The 18,119-nt window shown below is 29.8% G+C and overlaps 2 protein-coding genes across 3 annotated transcripts in view; one reads left to right on the top strand and one right to left on the bottom strand.

The window, feature by feature from the left end:
* The window catches only part of Exn (Ephexin), a 28,623-nt gene extending 20,146 nt beyond the window's left edge, over nucleotides 1-8,477 (bottom strand). Inside the window, exons 1-4 of the mRNA XM_018449482.1 lie at nucleotides 8,065-8,477; nucleotides 5,538-5,881; nucleotides 2,215-3,340; nucleotides 684-1,018 (exon numbers count right to left, since the gene is read on the bottom strand). Coding sequence (XP_018304984.1) covers nucleotides 684-1,018; nucleotides 2,215-3,340; nucleotides 5,538-5,765 — 1,689 coding nt within the window. The 5' untranslated portion in view covers nucleotides 5,766-5,881; nucleotides 8,065-8,477. The remainder of the gene's footprint in view (nucleotides 1-683; nucleotides 1,019-2,214; nucleotides 3,341-5,537; nucleotides 5,882-8,064) is intronic.
* A 7,307-nt stretch (nucleotides 8,478-15,784) lies between these two features.
* Nucleotides 15,785-18,119, top strand: part of LOC108723589 (acyl-CoA-binding protein homolog) — a 4,656-nt gene continuing 2,321 nt past the window's right edge. The window contains exons 1-2 of one of the 2 annotated variants that reach the window (XM_018449447.1): nucleotides 15,785-15,878; nucleotides 17,779-17,893. In XM_018449447.1, the coding sequence (XP_018304949.1) occupies nucleotides 15,864-15,878; nucleotides 17,779-17,893 (130 nt within the window). In that variant the 5' untranslated portion in view covers nucleotides 15,785-15,863. Of the gene's footprint in view, nucleotides 15,879-16,898; nucleotides 16,962-17,778; nucleotides 17,894-18,119 lie in introns of those variants that run through there. The other variant, XM_018449448.1, reaches the window with a different exon arrangement.

The following is an 18,119-nucleotide window of genomic DNA, read 5'->3' as shown; positions in this document are numbered from 1 at the left end:
GGGCGCGTGTGGCTCTGAAAGCGAAATTTGAGAAGTGAATTGAATTACACATCGTTTGTGATACCCTATTTCCGCCATTAATTTGTAAGCGATGCGAATCGATTATTCGACATTCCTTTTCACCTTCGCTGACGGTTACCAATTTAATGCACTACGTGATTTAGCAATCGGGCGAAAGCTAAGCTCGCGCGTTGATGTTGTTTCTTTAAAAAAAATGCATAATATTACCTAATAATTATTATTAAGTTAAAATCTTTTTTCCCGATAAATTAGTTGAATTATAATAAGTTAGTCAAATTCGTGTGTATACACAAATATAAAAAAGTTTTAAAAGAGATCAAGGAACGAGCAATCAAAATTTTTAAAATTAGATGTTAATTTATTATATTATTCTAGGCTTTTACTTGAATTAATTTGTAAATTTACTACTTAAGATATTTTCTTGACTCTAACATTTTTTTATATCAATTTTTCATGCAAATGTAATGGCTTTTATAATAATAAAATAAATAGGATTATTTGAAATTGTTGAAAAAATTGAACTTCCATAGCTGTTGTACGGAAAATTTATCACTTCAAAATGTTCACACATCGTTGCTCACACAGGATTACGTTGTTCACAGAAATTATTTTCCATTCGAGATTTGCGATAACGGAATCTCCATGCATACAATAATTCGTACCATTTGAGTGACGAAGTTCGACGGTCCGATGTCATCGTATTCCTCGCTATCGGTGTTCTCACCGTTTTCATTTGGGACATGGCATGTAGCGATCGCGACAGGTTTGTCATTTGGAAAAGTCGTTTTTGTCCCGTGATTGCTCCATAGAAAGCTACAGTTGGCCTGTGGCATTGCCGCAGGGGAAGATTCGCAGACCGGCTCGTACGTTTCTTCCGGTGAATCGGCCTGATTCCTAGCGATTTTCACCATCTGGCTGGACTCCAAAACTTTCGCCGCCTGTAAGTCCCTCGAGAAGTCACTCTGTATCTCCGCATATTTCGTTCGATCACTCTTATCTGCAAAGGTTTCCGTCATCAGAATTTTATTTCATGAGAGAATTTTTTTTAATTATTTTGTTAAACAAAAAAATTAAAAAAATTTTTTTTCTTCACAACATTTTTTGAAGTACTCTTGAAACCGTACAACTTTTGTTAAAAAAATTTTTTTCTATCTTTTGTACTTCCGACGATATTCGCCTCGAAAGAAAAATACCGTTTTTCTTCAAAGGGGTGTTTCATCCCTTAAATATGAGTTAGGGCACATATAAAAAAATACGTGTTTCTTAGATTTTCAACATATTTCATGGAGAATCAAATCGGTTCCGGATAGTTGTGAAATTTCCCTTGTGAGTTACAAACAATTTTATAATTCAATAATTCGAAATTATACTAGCTGAATTTACATTATAAACTGAATAGTAAAACCGATTTCATTCATTCAGCTAATACTTGCTATCAATATTCCATATCTCATTGATTGTTTGTAAATACTTTCATAAAATCTATGAATCAGTTTGTAACGAGAATTATTGAGATATAAAATTGTCTGAATGTAGCTTGGAAACAAAGTCAAAGAAGATCAATATTTATTCAAACGTTCTTTTATCATTCTTATGTTTACTTTAAGTTTTTTATCATTCAATTGATTTTTGAAGGTAGACCCACATGTTTTGAAATATGTCCTCTATTTGTCTGTTTTTTTTTTAATTATGCTGTTTACGAATTTTATTGCAGTGGCTTCCTCGTAGAAATGTGAAATATAATTATATTATACATACATAAATATATGTATACACACACATGTATATAATTTTTTAACAAAACATGCAATTAATATTTTTATAGAATTTTTGAAACACAATTGATAATTAATTGATATCTGCATTTAAACGCAGTATTAAAATCTTTGAATAAAAATGAGACAATGTAATTAATTATAAAATAATATTAATAATTATTCTTTTATGATACTCTTCACTTTTAATATTGTTATAATAACTATTAATTTTATTATTGGAGATGGAATTATTATATTATACATTTGCTCAATGTCCTCAATTATCCGATTCGACGGCAATACATGTGTATATAGATTCAAAGCACAATTGCGCAAATCAAGCCGCACTTAAGCAAGGCGATATTTACATAAATTCTTTCACGATTATCAAACTCGAAGAGAAAGAAATCTAACGATGTGATTCAAGAGAACGTACCCGCGATGTTATCAACGGCTGATTGACTTTGCCCGGTTTGCCTGGAAATTATATCGCCCGCAGGAGACATTCTTGCGGCGACCTTGAGCTGCTCGATGTTTCTATTCTTGCATTGCTCGTTCTTTCTAACAAGTAGAGGCAACGTAGCGCATATCTGCTGATGAGTAATTACGATCTGCTCCAGATCCAATCCAAGAGAATTCTGAACCAGACTGGGATTCGTAGCAGATGCCACGTGAACAAAGTTCGTAGGCGATGAGATGATCATGCTCCTCAACTCGTCTCTCGACAGGCTTCTAGTCTTGGCGTATGAATCCGAAATGTTCGAGAAAGGTGCCGTTTGCAACGATCTCAAGGAACCCAGTGAACTGCTCAGAGCGTGTTTCTTTTTCAGCTTTTTCTTTTTCTTCGGCTGTTTCACTAGGTGCCTCGGTACGTAGTGCAGCATGTTTCTAGTGAAGCGTCTCTTCTTTTTCTTCTTGTGCCATGACGACATGTCGTCATTCTCGTCACTCGTGATTGATTCCGCGTCTTGCTTCGAGTATTCTACGAAAGAGTTCTCATACGTGGCCTCTTTTGTTGCTAGATCGTTTATGGATTGTGATTTTGTGACTGTCTTCGAAGGTATTGGAGAATTTTTCTCGATCTTATAAATATGTGCAATTGATTCGGAAACTGTCTTTTCTGAGACTTCAAGATCGTGCGTGGACGCCTTGTAGTCTGTTATACTAATTTTTTCGTAGTCGCTGGATGCATCAGAGCCTCTTCTTTCGACTGAGCATTTTTCTTTCTCACATTGATTTTCAGTAAGATTAGAATCATCGCGAGAATTCGTCTCCGTTTGTGTATGTATTGAATCGCCATTGTCGCTTTGAAAGTTCTTAATGTGAGATTCTTCTTTCGTAGATGGCCTTGTAGAAAATTGACTTTCTACAGTATTTTCTACACTTGCCGTATTTATTGATGTCTGAATTTCCTTTCCGGGAGTATTCTCAATATTGCATTCGGTTCCGGAATCTAGTATTCCGGTGGCACGAGTCGTTGACTGGTTCTCCGTTTTCGTAGAAGAGAAGGCCTGCAGGCACTTGGAGTAACTTTTCCATTGATGACTAGCTCCGGATTTCACCTAATGACGAAACGGGCATAATTAAATGGATGACTAATTGAATCGGTGTAAGCATCTCAAGAGAGAAAGTTTTAAAAAAATTAGGAAAAATTTTATTTTATGATAATAATTAAAATACGAATATATTCTTATGTAACTGAGTTTCTATTATGTCCCGCATAGAAATTTTCCAAAATCTTCCCAATTACAGCATAGATTACAATCAGAATGTCCAATTTTCCTAAATTGGTATATCGCGTGTGATTCCAATTGGGAAATCTATTTTTATCCCAATTTAGGGTTTTATGTTTAGAATCGAAATAGAGTATATAAGAATTCGATTTATGATAGTTACCATGGTAATTACAATGTGATGTGATAAACTTCAATTCTATAGATTTCTGTCAGTTCATAACATATAATTTATAATATTGTGTGACCAACTCAATATTGTGTTATTCATAACATATATATTAATATTGTTACCAATTGAGCAAGTATTAATTTTATAAATTCTATAATTAGTATAAGTAGTCAAAAATTTATATCTTAAAAAAAATTCTTTTAGAATTATTATTTAAATGTTACTATTATAAGTGTTAAATAACGCTGATTGTTAAATAGTAATAAATAATATTAATAATAATTTATAATGAAAATAATTTCATTTAATCTGTTTATAGATATTGATCTGTTTAGATTTTCAAATTGGGATCTGTTTGGATTTTCTATTTAGAATCGCGTTTACAAAACATTACATTTCTGATTGGAATCTTCATAGATTTCCCAAATAGAATTTATGATTTTGGGGGGAAATCGAGTCAGATCCCAATTAGACTCCAAAACATTTTCTATGCGGGGTGTTTTTAAAATATAATGCAATGCTTTTCTAAAACGAAATTTATTATATTTATAATTATAATTATAATATTAAATTATAATCACAGAATTCGATAAAAAATAGAGTTCGTTAGAACGAACAGAGATAACTTTTTTCGTAATAAAATATTTCATTTTATTGCGATAAAGGTGCGATATTCATCATGTCTAAAGTGAAATTTTGCGGTTTTACGAATAACAATACGTCAATCGTAAACCATAATTTTTCCTGTTGATCGTATTTCGTATTCTCGTCAAATCGGTGTAATGTCGGTGTTACAAGGAAAATTGTCCCGCAATAAAAAAAACCTTATCGTGCGATAAAAATAGCTCGATGTACGTCGTCTTGGAAAAGTTTTATTTTAGTCACAGATTAATTTTTCGGATGGAACTGCGTTTCTTTGCCTAACGGTAATAAAAATGCATATAGTGAAGGCTCGAAGTGTTCCATCTTCGTGATTGTTATCTGAAGTGGTAAGCTAGCATCGTAAAAGCTAACAAGCCACTCCTTCGACTATTAGCATCCTTTTGCTCGTGTATCCGCATGTGCGTATTTCGTGCGTATTCTCACGTATGTACATATAAGAGAAAACACATGGTTTCTTTTCTCGCAGGGAGCTATATGTAAACTCTTGTTTTTAAATACGTATCTGGATTATGCGTGAGAGAATAATCGTGTCTCTTTAAACCTTCAAAAATTTTTAAAAATCCATCTTTCATTCCAATCCTATTAAACTGTATAAATTAACAAACACTAGCTTTAGAAAATTAATTTTTTTGCTTTTCTGATGTCATTAAATCTCTAAGGCCCCGTTCTACCAATATAGTTTAATTTTAATCTCGGTTTAACTAACTCTTCATCTTTTTCCAGTTCTGAGAATTAGAAAAAGATAAAGAGTAAGTTGAACTAAGATTAAAGTTAATCTACATTGGTAGAAACGGGCCTAAGACATTTATGAAATCATTTTGGACTTAAAAAACTCTATTATCTTAATTTTTTTCTCATTTGCAATAAAACATATATTTATTAAAAATTTTAAACCTATTTACATTAAATAGTGTCGCAGCAAAAAAAAAAAAGTTCCAGAATTTATAGATTTTTGAATTTTTTTTAGAACAAAAAATGCATTTCAAGGTCTTTTAATGAGAACAAGAGCACATGACATACAATATCCTCTGTTTAAGAAAAACAATTTAAATTGTGTTATACTCATATACACGCAATTACATGTCAAGGACTTTCCATAAACAACATAACAATCGACTGACACTTCGTTTATCACTTTTACCTTAAAAATTTACAACGTAATTCCAAATATGTACATCAATATTGACATACCTTATAAGATGGTCGCTTAACTGAAGTTTTTCCATTGACGATTTTTTTTTCTTTCTTGTCCGACTTATCTACAACATTGTCGCTCTCCACAGGAAGCAATTGCAAGGGCAATCTCGTTCGTTTCAGAGCTAAGCTATCGAGAGTGGCGTAAACGACCTTGTTAGAAATTAGAGCAGCCTTGCCGTTTCCGTGCAAGAAACTCCGATTGGCAGTGGGTGAAGGGCTCATCTCGTCCCTTTTTTAAGGGCTCGATCAGTTGCGATTCACTCTAGTCTCATAGAAACAACACTTCACACGTTGTTGTTCAATGTTTTTATTTATATATTCATATTTTTTTCTTCAATCTGAAATTTTGGAGAAAGATTCCCAATTGTAGCAAGATGGTTTATTTTATCTTTCATATTACTTATACAGATTGAAAATTTAAATAAAAATAAAGTTTCATTTTATTTCATACTATTTTTTCTACGATGTTTATATTTTTAGGGAAATGTTTATATTATTATTTAAAGATTCACATCGAAAAATAATATTAATCTTATTTTCCATATATATATATATATACTTTTTATTTTCTGAATTCAGAAAGTGTAAACATTTTTTTATATTATTTTCTGCAACATTTTTTCCTAATTTTTATATTTTATATTTTTGGTCTCAATTAAATCTAACTCAAAATGTGCTTTACAGTTCATACTGTTCTATTCGCAACAGACTAGCTCAAACTGTGCTTTACGGTTTATACCGTTTATACTGTTATATTCGCAACAGATATTGATGAGTTCGCGTTTCTTGCAATGTTATGTGTCCCCGGATTGCAGCACAATAGTAATCATATAATTCAAAAACACAGAAAGAAGAATCATCGCTACAAACCGTAATCTGGCACGAAAAAGATATAAATAACCATACGTTCAAATGTTTTCCGCGAAAATGCTGATAACGCCGCATTCATATGTGTTCCCTTATCACGAGTATCGCGCGTGCATATTATTGTTGATAGCGATGTTGCTATTGGCAGCCACAGTAGTTATTTATTATGCAATAAATATAATATCTATTTTTATTATTGTGTAGTTTAATTTTCAGACTTTTCGAAAGTTTGTGGCATTCGCTACAACAATGACATAACTAAAAAAACTGCTATGTTTCAGTTTTTTACAAGAAAAAAAAGAATGGAAATATAAAGAAAAAAAGAAGATACATACTTTAAAAGACCACATTTGTATTCCTCTATAATTAATTATCATGCTACTTTAATTGCACTTTAAAATTAATATTGTAAATTTTAGTAATTCAAAATATTCAAATTCACATTCTAGAAAACTTTGTTTTTATCGTTCTGCTGCTGTCGTGACGAATTAACGATACTTGTATTGAATATCTACAATAATTTTTAATATGTACAAGAAGTATAATTAAGACGAGATTAAGATAATTATTTTGTTTTTTATAAAATCTGGGATTGCGAGTTAGACGGACATTGGATGGGCAATTGGCGAAGAATGAACTGAAATTATCAGTTTAGTTAATTTTTTTGTCAAGGGAAATAAGGCACTTCGTCTTTATCTTTTTTTTAATAATCTAATCAGATTATTAAAATTAAAATTTAAGTTTAATTTTAATTAATTAAGATTAAAATTTAATAATCTAATCAGATATTATAATCCGTTATTAGAGGAATTGTCATTCGATTGGAATTAAATCTGTTATTGGAGTAAAAATTACCCATTTCTTATAGTGATTTATCAAATAAATTCAAACTAAATATATAAATTAATAATAATTAACCTAATAAGCCTATCTGAGCCAAACACAAGATATTTAAAAACTACGATTAATTACGATTAATATACATGTAATTGTTTAATTCTTTAATTTTTAATTCACACAATAAATATCTTGTGTTTGGCTCAAATAGGCTTATTAGGCTAATTATTATTAAGTTTTATTCTTCTAAGCTTTGAACATTACTTATATTTAAATATATAAGTATATCTAGATTAATTCCACGTTTTTTTCATTAGATTTAATTTCTCTCAAAGACAACTGAATTGATCGTTTTTAATCGATTGTGTGACAGACTTATATCATTACTTTAGCTCATTTCAGTTGTTGAGCAGATTATTCTTCTGGTTTATTCAGTTATGAAACTAATTTCTGTTTTTATCTCGATTAAGTAGGTTAATTGAAGCCGTTTAGTAACTATATGATGATGCAATAAAATTCCAATAAACAAACGAGTCCAAACGATGGTTATCATTTTTTTAAATTTAACGATAATTATCAAACAGTTTAATCCTCAATAATATTTAATAACAGTAGGTTGCGTGCAACAATAGAGATGTATACAAAACATATATTAACAAATAGAATAAATAAATATTTTATGTTTCTGATATATGATATCGATATGAAATTTACGTTAGATTAAAAAATATTTATAAAATTAAAATTTTATCAATTTAAATAAAATATTAGTTATTACATTTCTTTCGTTTAATCAAAAATTCGAAGTACATCGCACGTTTTGCACAAAACAGCTGTGCGACAGCGAGTTATTGCCATGCCGTTACTTCTTAACTTGTCAGTCACGTCACGTCGCGCAAAACTCGTCACTTTGCGGAAAGGATGATGACGATCGCGACGATCGCGGTACTTCGTTCCGTTTGATTTCCCGTCGAAGCTTCCGCGCACCGTTCACCGTCTTTTCGCTGCGACCTCCTCTAAGAAGTGCGAATCCGTTATGAGCAAGGAATTTATATCTCGCACTTGTACTCCACTAAGCGCGCCGCACGTGCACTCGTCTAACAACGAGCGCTACGCGATGCGACGAAACGAAACGTACGATCGCGCGGCGCGGTGCGCACTGATCTGACTGATCGCACGACGGTCCGGCCAGCGTTGACGATCGATCGTCAATGATCGAGCGATCGCGCGCGTGTGCGCGGCGACAATCACGCGGCCGCACTCGCGCCGGATTTTCGGAGCACTCAGCGTAGAGCGTACGCAAGACCCGCGTATCAGACTCGAGGATTGTCGGTACCGCTCGGCGATCTTCGGCAAGGCTCGCGCATCAGTACCGTAGTACATAGATCAGTGATCCATGAATCGCATGGATTCAATGGATTCTCGCGTGCTTCTTTTGAGCAGCTCTCGTATGAATTTTGTATAATTTTTTTACCTGTCTTTAAGAAAAGAAATGATAGGTTAATTATAAAAAATAATTTAATGACGCTGTTGCTCAAAACATTTAAGTCTTTTCTTATTAAACGTGTAATAATTTAAAATAGCGTATCGAGACACTATAAGATTATTAGAATTTTGAAGTAGCTGCTTAATTAAATAGATTACTTATATTATTAATTTATGTAACATCATTAAAATATGCATAAATATACTATAATTGTCGTTAATCTTGTAAATCAGATTTTTTAAATGTGATATAATTGCAAGATCATTTTATCTTTTCTTTAGCAATATTATCACAGTAAAATAAATTAAAGTAATGAACTGCATGTTTAATGCAATTAAAAAATGATTGCATCCATGTTTAAAATGTGGCAAAAGCAAATATTGTTATTGTTCTGGAATTTTTTTTCGATTAATACTTCCTGTATATAATATATATCTCTACAGCACAAAGTTGCACAAAAGTTGCAGCAACATTACATGTTGCAGCAATATTGCAAAGATTTTGCAGCGATATTGCTGCAAATTCTGTGCTGCATGGGTATAAATTTTCTATAAAATATTTACACGTCAGATTGTTTATGAAAGTTGCAGTTATTTGTTATTGGTAGTTTTTGCATAAGATTCTTTACGTATGTAACATTGTTCGTTAAATTTACACGTTAATATATATGTGCGTTTAATAGAAAAAATCAATTGTTCCACTTTACTCGATAAGATAAACCGAATTTTATTCAGTGGGTATTTTAATCAAGTACATAATAATCTGGTCTCCATTCTTCTGTCGGTATCGATTGATAACTGCCAATATTACGAAAATTTCTTTCGGACGTGTCTGTTGTTAAAATTGTATTTATAAAGTTTCATATTCCGCTTTTACTTGACTTGTAAATTTGTTAATTGAAAATACATTATTTAAACGAATACATGAACTAATCATTAAGTACTTAATATAATCCAATAACATATATAATTTACTTTTGAATATTTAGACAAATTTATATTTCTGGAAATGAAACTATATCCTTCTTTATAATAATATTATCTTTCTTTATTTTTTCATATTAAGTTTATTTTGGACGATCTATAATTTATATTAGATCTTAGCATAAAATTTTATTTAAAACATTTTTGTATGTGTGTATATTTTTATGTATATATGTGTCTATTTTAATATTAATTTTATATACAAGATTCTTAAATTCTTCTTTTTGTACATGGCTCATTAAAATATTAATAGAATTCTATCCTAAAAAAATTTTTGACACAAATTTTAAGATAATTTAAAGCAAGTATCAATCTCGGTTTTAAAATTTATTTTCAGTTTATGATATAAAGAACAATGTTCGAGTGAAAGTAACTTGCAGATTTCAAGATAAACTCAAGAAGAAAGAAATTTTAAATTATTTATAATTATACTTTTACTTTAACCACGAAATTATTGTACAAAAGCATAAACGTTCATATAAAAAATTTCTCTTTCAAATATGCTTCCTCAAAACTTTACTTTCTATTAAATGTTTGCAGCATGTCAGTTTTACAACTCAATGCATCGTTACAGTGATAGATGTGCGATTGATGAGAAATAAGAAAATTGCATGTAGCGTGTCCAATATCGTTCAGCAGCTAGTATTTCCGCATTCTTTCTTCATGGATTTCTCCGTTTCGTTCTCGTGCTCGAACGTTTTCGTAATCAAACTTTCTGCTGACTCCCACATATGTAATGCGACAATTCTTTTGTGTGTTATGCATTCGTCGCATTTTCGCAACATTTTATAGCAAAAACTTTAAAATTAATTATTCATTTAAATTAATTATAATTATCGATACACAGCACAGAATTTGCTGCAAAATCTCTGCAATATTGCTGCAACATACAATGTTGTTGCAATATTGCAGCAGTGTTACTGCAACTTTTGTGCAACTTTGTGCTGTAGGGGAATCAATTAAATAAATGTTGCGATGTGAGTTGTAATGCATTAAAAGACAACTTTAGATACATAGCGTTTAATTATTATTGGTATATATATCTTGACGGCAATAAAATATATCCGTTTTACTGTCACTTCTCTGAAGTATTGTTTGTATGAGAATATTAATTTCATTTTATATTAATAAATTGCAATATAAATCATTTTATTTTGGGATATATTAATTATTGAAAAACGATTACGAGTGAAAATACTTCAATTACAATATTTTGGGTGCTGCTTATTTGCAAACATATGTAAATCGTGCAACGTTTTTGCGCTTGTGTTTTTAAGAGTCTATTTAAAAAGTTATTTAAAGCATTGTAGTGTTATGCGTTGCATCAAGTAATATTGTAATAAAATTTGCAATATAAATCCATTAATAGAACTAACGTTTTGTAAAATGTCATAAATAGGGCAACCAAAATATATATAGGGCATGTTTTTTTTATTTGACTAATAAAGAAATAAACTAAATACAAATTTATTTCATAAGAAATTTGCATTTTGAACCTTATATGTTACAGCATATTTTTCATATTTCATACATAAGAGCATATTTTTGCATATTTCATATGCAAAAGCATATTTTTGCATATTTTGCACACACGTGCACAATATTTACATATTTTATCTATTTTTATTGTATACTTCATATCGTTTTCTAATTTAAGTTTGTAATTAATTTTTTCTGATATAATAATAAATAGGATTTCTGAGATAAGTTTTTCTCAATTAGAAATGTGCTACAACATATTTTATATTTTTGAAAAAGAAATTGATTAGATAAATGATTCCCACACGTCGCGATGCATTGGTGCGCAGCGATGTCAGAGAAATCACAAAAAGAAAAAGATTTTGCGTTCAATCTTCTATATTTCTGTGTCATACAATACATAACATCAAAGATTCTCTTTCTCTCTAGAGTCACTATAATAAATAATATGTATTTGTTTAATTTTAATGCTTCGTAACACTAATTAAATTTTTTAAGAATGTAAACAAATTTTATCAAATTCATTTTACTTTGTTATTATAAGTAAAAAGCTTAATTAATAATTTGAAAATTTGTGCGATAAAAAGTAATTTTTAAATGCATTTATTCCTTTCTTTAGAGCATTTTTTCAATTTCACAGAGCATGTTTTGGGCGCTTAAAAAGGGATTTTTACAGCATAATTTTAGTTGCCCTAGTCATAAACGTATACATATATACACGCATTCATACGTATATCTGTACGTGTAAGGTTGCGTTAAACTGTGCGTCAGAGGTAGGCAGGAATTCCGACATTCCTGTGCAGGTGAGTCTGCGGTGCTGATGTGGCACATTGGCCCCATTCGTTCTTCTCCGAACAACGCGTGTAAGGAACAGCAAAATTATGATTTCAGAGAAGGTTCCTCTTACAAAGTGGAGCATGATAAAATATGATACGTTCAATCGAGTCATCTGTTACCAAGAGGAAAACAAGAACGAAAACAGACAGTGAATAATATTGCGTCTCACTTTTACAAAGTTCATCAGTATAGGAAAAAAATTTTACTAGATTCAAGTAAATATATTAACTTGAAATCCATTTACTTGAACCAAGTAATTATTTATTTAAATCAACCAAGTTTTCGTGCTTTCAAAAAAATATTTATTAGGTTTCAACTAATTCATTTCCTTAATAAATATTTCCTCACATTAAGAAAACGTGCTTTTGAATCTAGTAATATTTCCTTAAAACTGACAAATGATGTTCTTAGATGTAAAAATTGTATTCATTTAAAAGTAGTAGCCAATTTTAAATAAATATTTGTTTAAAATCGATTGTTAAATTACTTCAATCAAAACAATATTTATTTCATTCATAAAAAAACCAATGTACTAATATTGGGACACTAAAAGCAAGAAATTAATTACTTACAATAACGAAATATTAATTTTGTTGTACTAAATTTTTCTTTCGCTTAAGTTATTTATTTACTAAAACATCTTAACTTCATTAAATATTTGAAGCATATATTTACTTGATGAAAGTAAATATTATTTTGAATGAAAAAAACGAACACTTTGATTTTTGAAAAATCAATTACTAAATCATTTATTTGTTTGAAGAGGATATCAAGTTGATTCAAAGCGTTGGTGTTTTACAACGAAGAATATATTTCTTTGTTATTGATAAATAAATATTAACTTGAATCAAAAAAAGATATCAATAATTTTGATATAGAAAATATTTATTCTTATGCAGTAAACAAATTACTTAGTATCTATAAATATATGTAATACATATTTACTTAAATAAAAGTAATCGTTAATTTCGATTTTGAAAATATTTATTTCGATTCTAGAAAATATATTAGTTTCGATTTAGGAAATCGAATTAGGATATTTCGATTTAGGAATACTTGTTTTAATCCTAGAAAATACATTATTTAGTATCAATATGTTTACAAAATATTTATTTATTCTAAGAAAGCAATTGTCCTCATTTAAGCTTTGATTTTTTAAAACCAACAACATACTTTTTCGTATTGTATAGCGAAAAATCTCGAAGGAGGGACCCGCGCGACGCCTTGCGACTCTTTCTTTTTAATCTTCCTTTGCGATTCTTTATTTTTAATAAACGCGCTTACATGTTCGGCTCATTTTTGAGCCTTCTTCAGAGACAACATACACTCACATATATAAAATGTAACAAAAATTAACTTGTCATGATGAGCTCCCCCGCATCGAGAACGACAGTCAGTGTCGCTCGAGAGTCTTTCTGGCGTGATTTTAGATTATTTTCCAAATTTCCTTTCTTGGATTTGATTAACTTTTTAACGTTAGTTTTCTCATTGCTACCTCAATACAAACTAACTAAATCTAAAATAGGAACTCGCTGTGTCTGACACTGACTGACCAACATATCAGAAACCGGTTTTTGAATTATTAATAGTAATGTTTGCGATATGATGCCTTGTGATCCGGGTGAGCTTCTTAATTTTCGGGATAATTAATTTTAATTTTAAAGTTTTCTGATACATTAGTTTTCCATTTTTTCTATTTTGATATTTTCAAAATTTCTTTTCTTTTTTTTTTTCTTTTATTTTTATCCGAGTTTAATTTTGACAAATATTCTCGATGCGGGGGAGCTCATCATGACAAGTTAATTTTTGTTACATTTTATATATGTGAGTGTATGTTGTCTCTGAAGAAGGCTCAAAAAATGAGCCAAAACATGTAAGCGCGTTTATTAAAAATAAAGAAGTTTTACGCTTTATAGTAGTATTATTTGTAACGTCTTCCTATTGCTCATGTTCTTTCCTAGTTCTTTTGACTTATAAGGAGTCTTTGTTAGTTTGATTTGTTATACGGTCTAAAATCTTTTTTTACAATGATTACAAGTATGATCTAATAATGAATTTTCCACTATAAATAGCTTTCAATCCAAGAGCAATAAATTCATGGTGGAACGAATAGATAGCGTTTATTAGTTTAGCAGAAACGCCGCTATCTCATATTAGGCGCCTATCTCATAATAGGGGCTTTCCTCTATATATAACAAAAATTTATAATTTTAAATGATATATTTTACTGTAATAATATTGATGATTCAGATTTAAAAATTATTTTATTGAAACGTCCCTTGTAAGTGAATTAATAAACATTCATTTCATACATATTTTTAAATAAAATTATCTTTTTATATATATAATATATGAATTTACAAGTAATGAATTTATAAATTTTTAATAGATTTCTGGTTACATGGTAAGACTTAGACAAGAAACAAAATCAAGGGCGATAGATCTGAAACTTCCGCAATCCACTTTCTTGATCTTTGTGGATTTCTTGATCTATTGAAGATGTACAAGACGTTTATGTCTGTGTGGATAATGAGTTGTATAAAGTTCAAGGAGTTCTACAAGGCTTAGACATTTGCTTTGAGATTTTTCATGTATTCAATCTTAAGTATCCTTTAACCAGCGAGCACTTATGGACATTAATACAAAAAGGACTCTACAATGTCAATTTATCCTCTGATGTGCATATCACATCTATTGAACATGCGATCAAGCAGCTCACTAAAAGGAATACTGCAGAGGAGCAAACGTCGGATCGGAAAGTAACATTTATTTTAAACTAAAAACAAGAGCGAATATATTATGTTACGTGAATACCTCTTTGGCTAGAGTTTATTTTTCAAATAAATCTTGAAATTTTAAATACACATTATATACTCGTACACAAGTATCTATTATTTAGAGATTTAGATGTGTATACTTGCTGTTTTTTTTATTATCTTGTATTATTTAACGTTTAATATATATACATATAAATATCTTTGGTCTCGAGTTTATGGTACACACAATCATTATCTCGCTATATATATTCATAGATTATCTACAGTTAGTTTGTTCACATTGTTGTTACGCTACGACGATTTGGCAACGCATCAAGGAACGAATTAATTGCAATTGCGCGTCAATCTCCACTTCAATTAGATGATCAAATTGCGATATGTGAGACGAGTAATGTTGATGTAATGTTGGGAGGCAATGAAATATATATACAATCATTGTACGTGTATCTATTTATTTAATTGCAATTTTTGTTCTGGGTATAAATGTATTCTCACATTTCTTAGCAATTATTAATATTATTAATTTTACATATAATGCTTATTTAATATTCACCTGTATTACACATAATTTTTTTATTCTGAAATAATTCAAATTGTCAGATTTTTTTATGTATTGATTATGATCTACCTACAGACTTTGAACCGCGATTAAATTTACATACGCTGTAAATCCGTGTAAAAAATGACAACAATATATATATATATATATGTGTGATTGATTTCCATGTAAAAACAAAATACTATGCTGCATACAAAAATAAATTTACACATTTTAACATAATATAGTATAATTTAGTGTTATTTTCATATGAAAAACTATTCATAGGTATGCATATATTTCAGTCACTTTTTGTACACTTCGATTTACAGCGTATGAAATCGTTTGTAATAACATTATACATGGTACTGTATAATCAGTACAAGATCGAGAATCGCGCTCCCCACCTCTGATGCTAGAGTAATAAACTCGCCGGCGATCGGGAAGCGTAGAATCGTGATTACTAGCTACAGTCAGTAGACAGTTAGCTCGTACACGAAGCGGATTCACATCTCAATGTCGGTCGATCAGGTATTTTGCTTTATTTTCACGCGAAAAGTATAGATTAATTAAAAGGAATTAGTCGGCGAGCATTCACTTTGTAAAATTAAATTGTACAGAATTAAATAATTTAAGGAATTAGAAATTCAATAAATGTTTGGCGATTATATACAAGGCATAATGGGATTATTAAAATGTATAAATAAAATTATCTAATTTTGTGAGAAAAACAATTAGAAAAAGGAATAAAATAAAGTAGAGAAAAGTCAGAAATTATTATCTCAATTCCTGATTTTGAAGATTAAGGTTTATAAATTCGCAAAATAAGAATTTTTGTGTCGTTTAATTCCTTTTAATGCGTTTCTTACAGATTTTTTTAATTAATACGTAGAATATTTGTGTTCAGTGTTATCGTATTGTTTGTTTCAATTTGTATGTTTGCGAGGCCGTGAAAAGGTTGATAGACGAATGTCGTCTATGACTTGCCTATAACGGGATTTTCTGCGGTTGATCTTATGTTAGAAACGGTATATACATTGCATTACACATTTAAAAACACAAAGTATCTCAGACTTTCAAATTATATCTCTATTTATTTATATATATTTTTAAATTAGAATCAAATTACACGAAATTTATTTCTCAATTAAAACAGATCGAGCAAAGCTCGATTGAGAAATTTATTTTTCGATTAAAACACTGAGACATTCGACTATATTAAGTCATAAATATGATTGAAAATAAAGAGCATATTTTTTTGGAAAATTTGATTCTAGGAATGCAAATCTTACTCTTCATTTAATCGGGTGAATTATAATATAATTTGAGAATTAGTTAGAGATATGTAATATAAAAAGTTGACAATTTGGTCAAATAAAATTCTATTTAATTTTCATTGGAGGAAATTAATTCGAATAGCTATATCTGTCATAAGCTACCTCGAAAAAAGAAACAAGTTTATGTCGTTCGACCCTGATTTACGTATCGTGATAAATTTTGTGAGGTGGGGATTAGCGGTTTTAACTTGTGCAAACATTCGATCGACGGTCACAAAGTACTTATAATATCTACAGTACAGTCGTGCGATCAACTATAAAGATGTCTCTCGATCAGGTATCGTGCAGATATCTTTTTTTATTTTTCATTGTGACGATTCATGTATAAAAAATGTATTATTAATGCTGTATACATAAAGACTGCAGTTTTCATGTTTTATACATAAAAAATGCATTCTTTAGTCGCATTTTGCCGAAGTTTAAAATTATAGACTACATCAAAAAGATGTCGACGGATTGATTAAAACGGAAATAAGCCGCGAAAATTGACTGGCGACACAGCATACTAATTTCATTGATTGCAAGCTGTGACCATGCACAATATTATCGTATGCATTTCTCCGAAGAGAAATTTGGGACAGACAGTAGATTATCATTTAATCGGGGTGTATTCGGCTGAAGAAAGTTCGGAAGTTCCAACAAGAAATTTTGAACTTGTTCAGTGCAATCTTAATTAAAATTATAATTAAGATTGTATAAATAAATTTATATGACTAAATATTACGAATTACTTGTATAATTGCTGATATTAATAATTTTAAGTGTATGATTTTTGGCTTGTAAATTTAAATTTAGTTAATAATAAAGATCACTTTTAAAGAGCTTATTGCAGAGTCATCCATGACTCAAAGGTCATTTTCGTAGCCTTTTCTGAGCGTAATCAATATTTATAAGATAATATACATAATTTAAGCTGTAGAGATACAGTAATAAATAACAGTGTTTCTGACGAATACTCTTTTTTAACATTTTCTTATGCAATATTATAATTATATGTAAATAATAAAATATTACTAATATGTACTAATATTACTATTATAATACATACAAATATTATATTATTTTAAAATAATAAAATTATACCTTTCTTATAGCAATTTGAAGGGGCTGCAGAAGCTGTAAAGGCGCTTACAAAGCGTCCTACTGACGAGGAGCTTTTGGAGCTTTACGCTTTATTCAAGCAAGCTACAGTTGGCGACAATAACACGTGTAAGTTCCTATATTAATGTCATGAAATTACATATCTAAAGATTTTTTAAAGATTTAATATTAAATTTCACGTGTTTATGTACATTGATATCATACCGGTAAAAAATTTTTCATATATAATCATATATAACTATACAAAATTATATACAAATATATATAATTATGTGTAATTTATTACGATTATATATAATTTAATAAAATGCTGGCTCATTTATATATATATATA

This window comes from Mycetomoellerius zeteki, unplaced genomic scaffold (assembly GCF_001594055.1).
Source record: "Mycetomoellerius zeteki isolate Tzet28-1 unplaced genomic scaffold, Tzet1.0 scaffold245, whole genome shotgun sequence".
Lineage (NCBI taxonomy): Eukaryota > Metazoa > Arthropoda > Insecta > Hymenoptera > Formicidae > Mycetomoellerius > Mycetomoellerius zeteki.
Note: the sequence above shows the minus strand (reverse complement) of the source record. Positions and strands in the feature narration are given on the sequence as shown.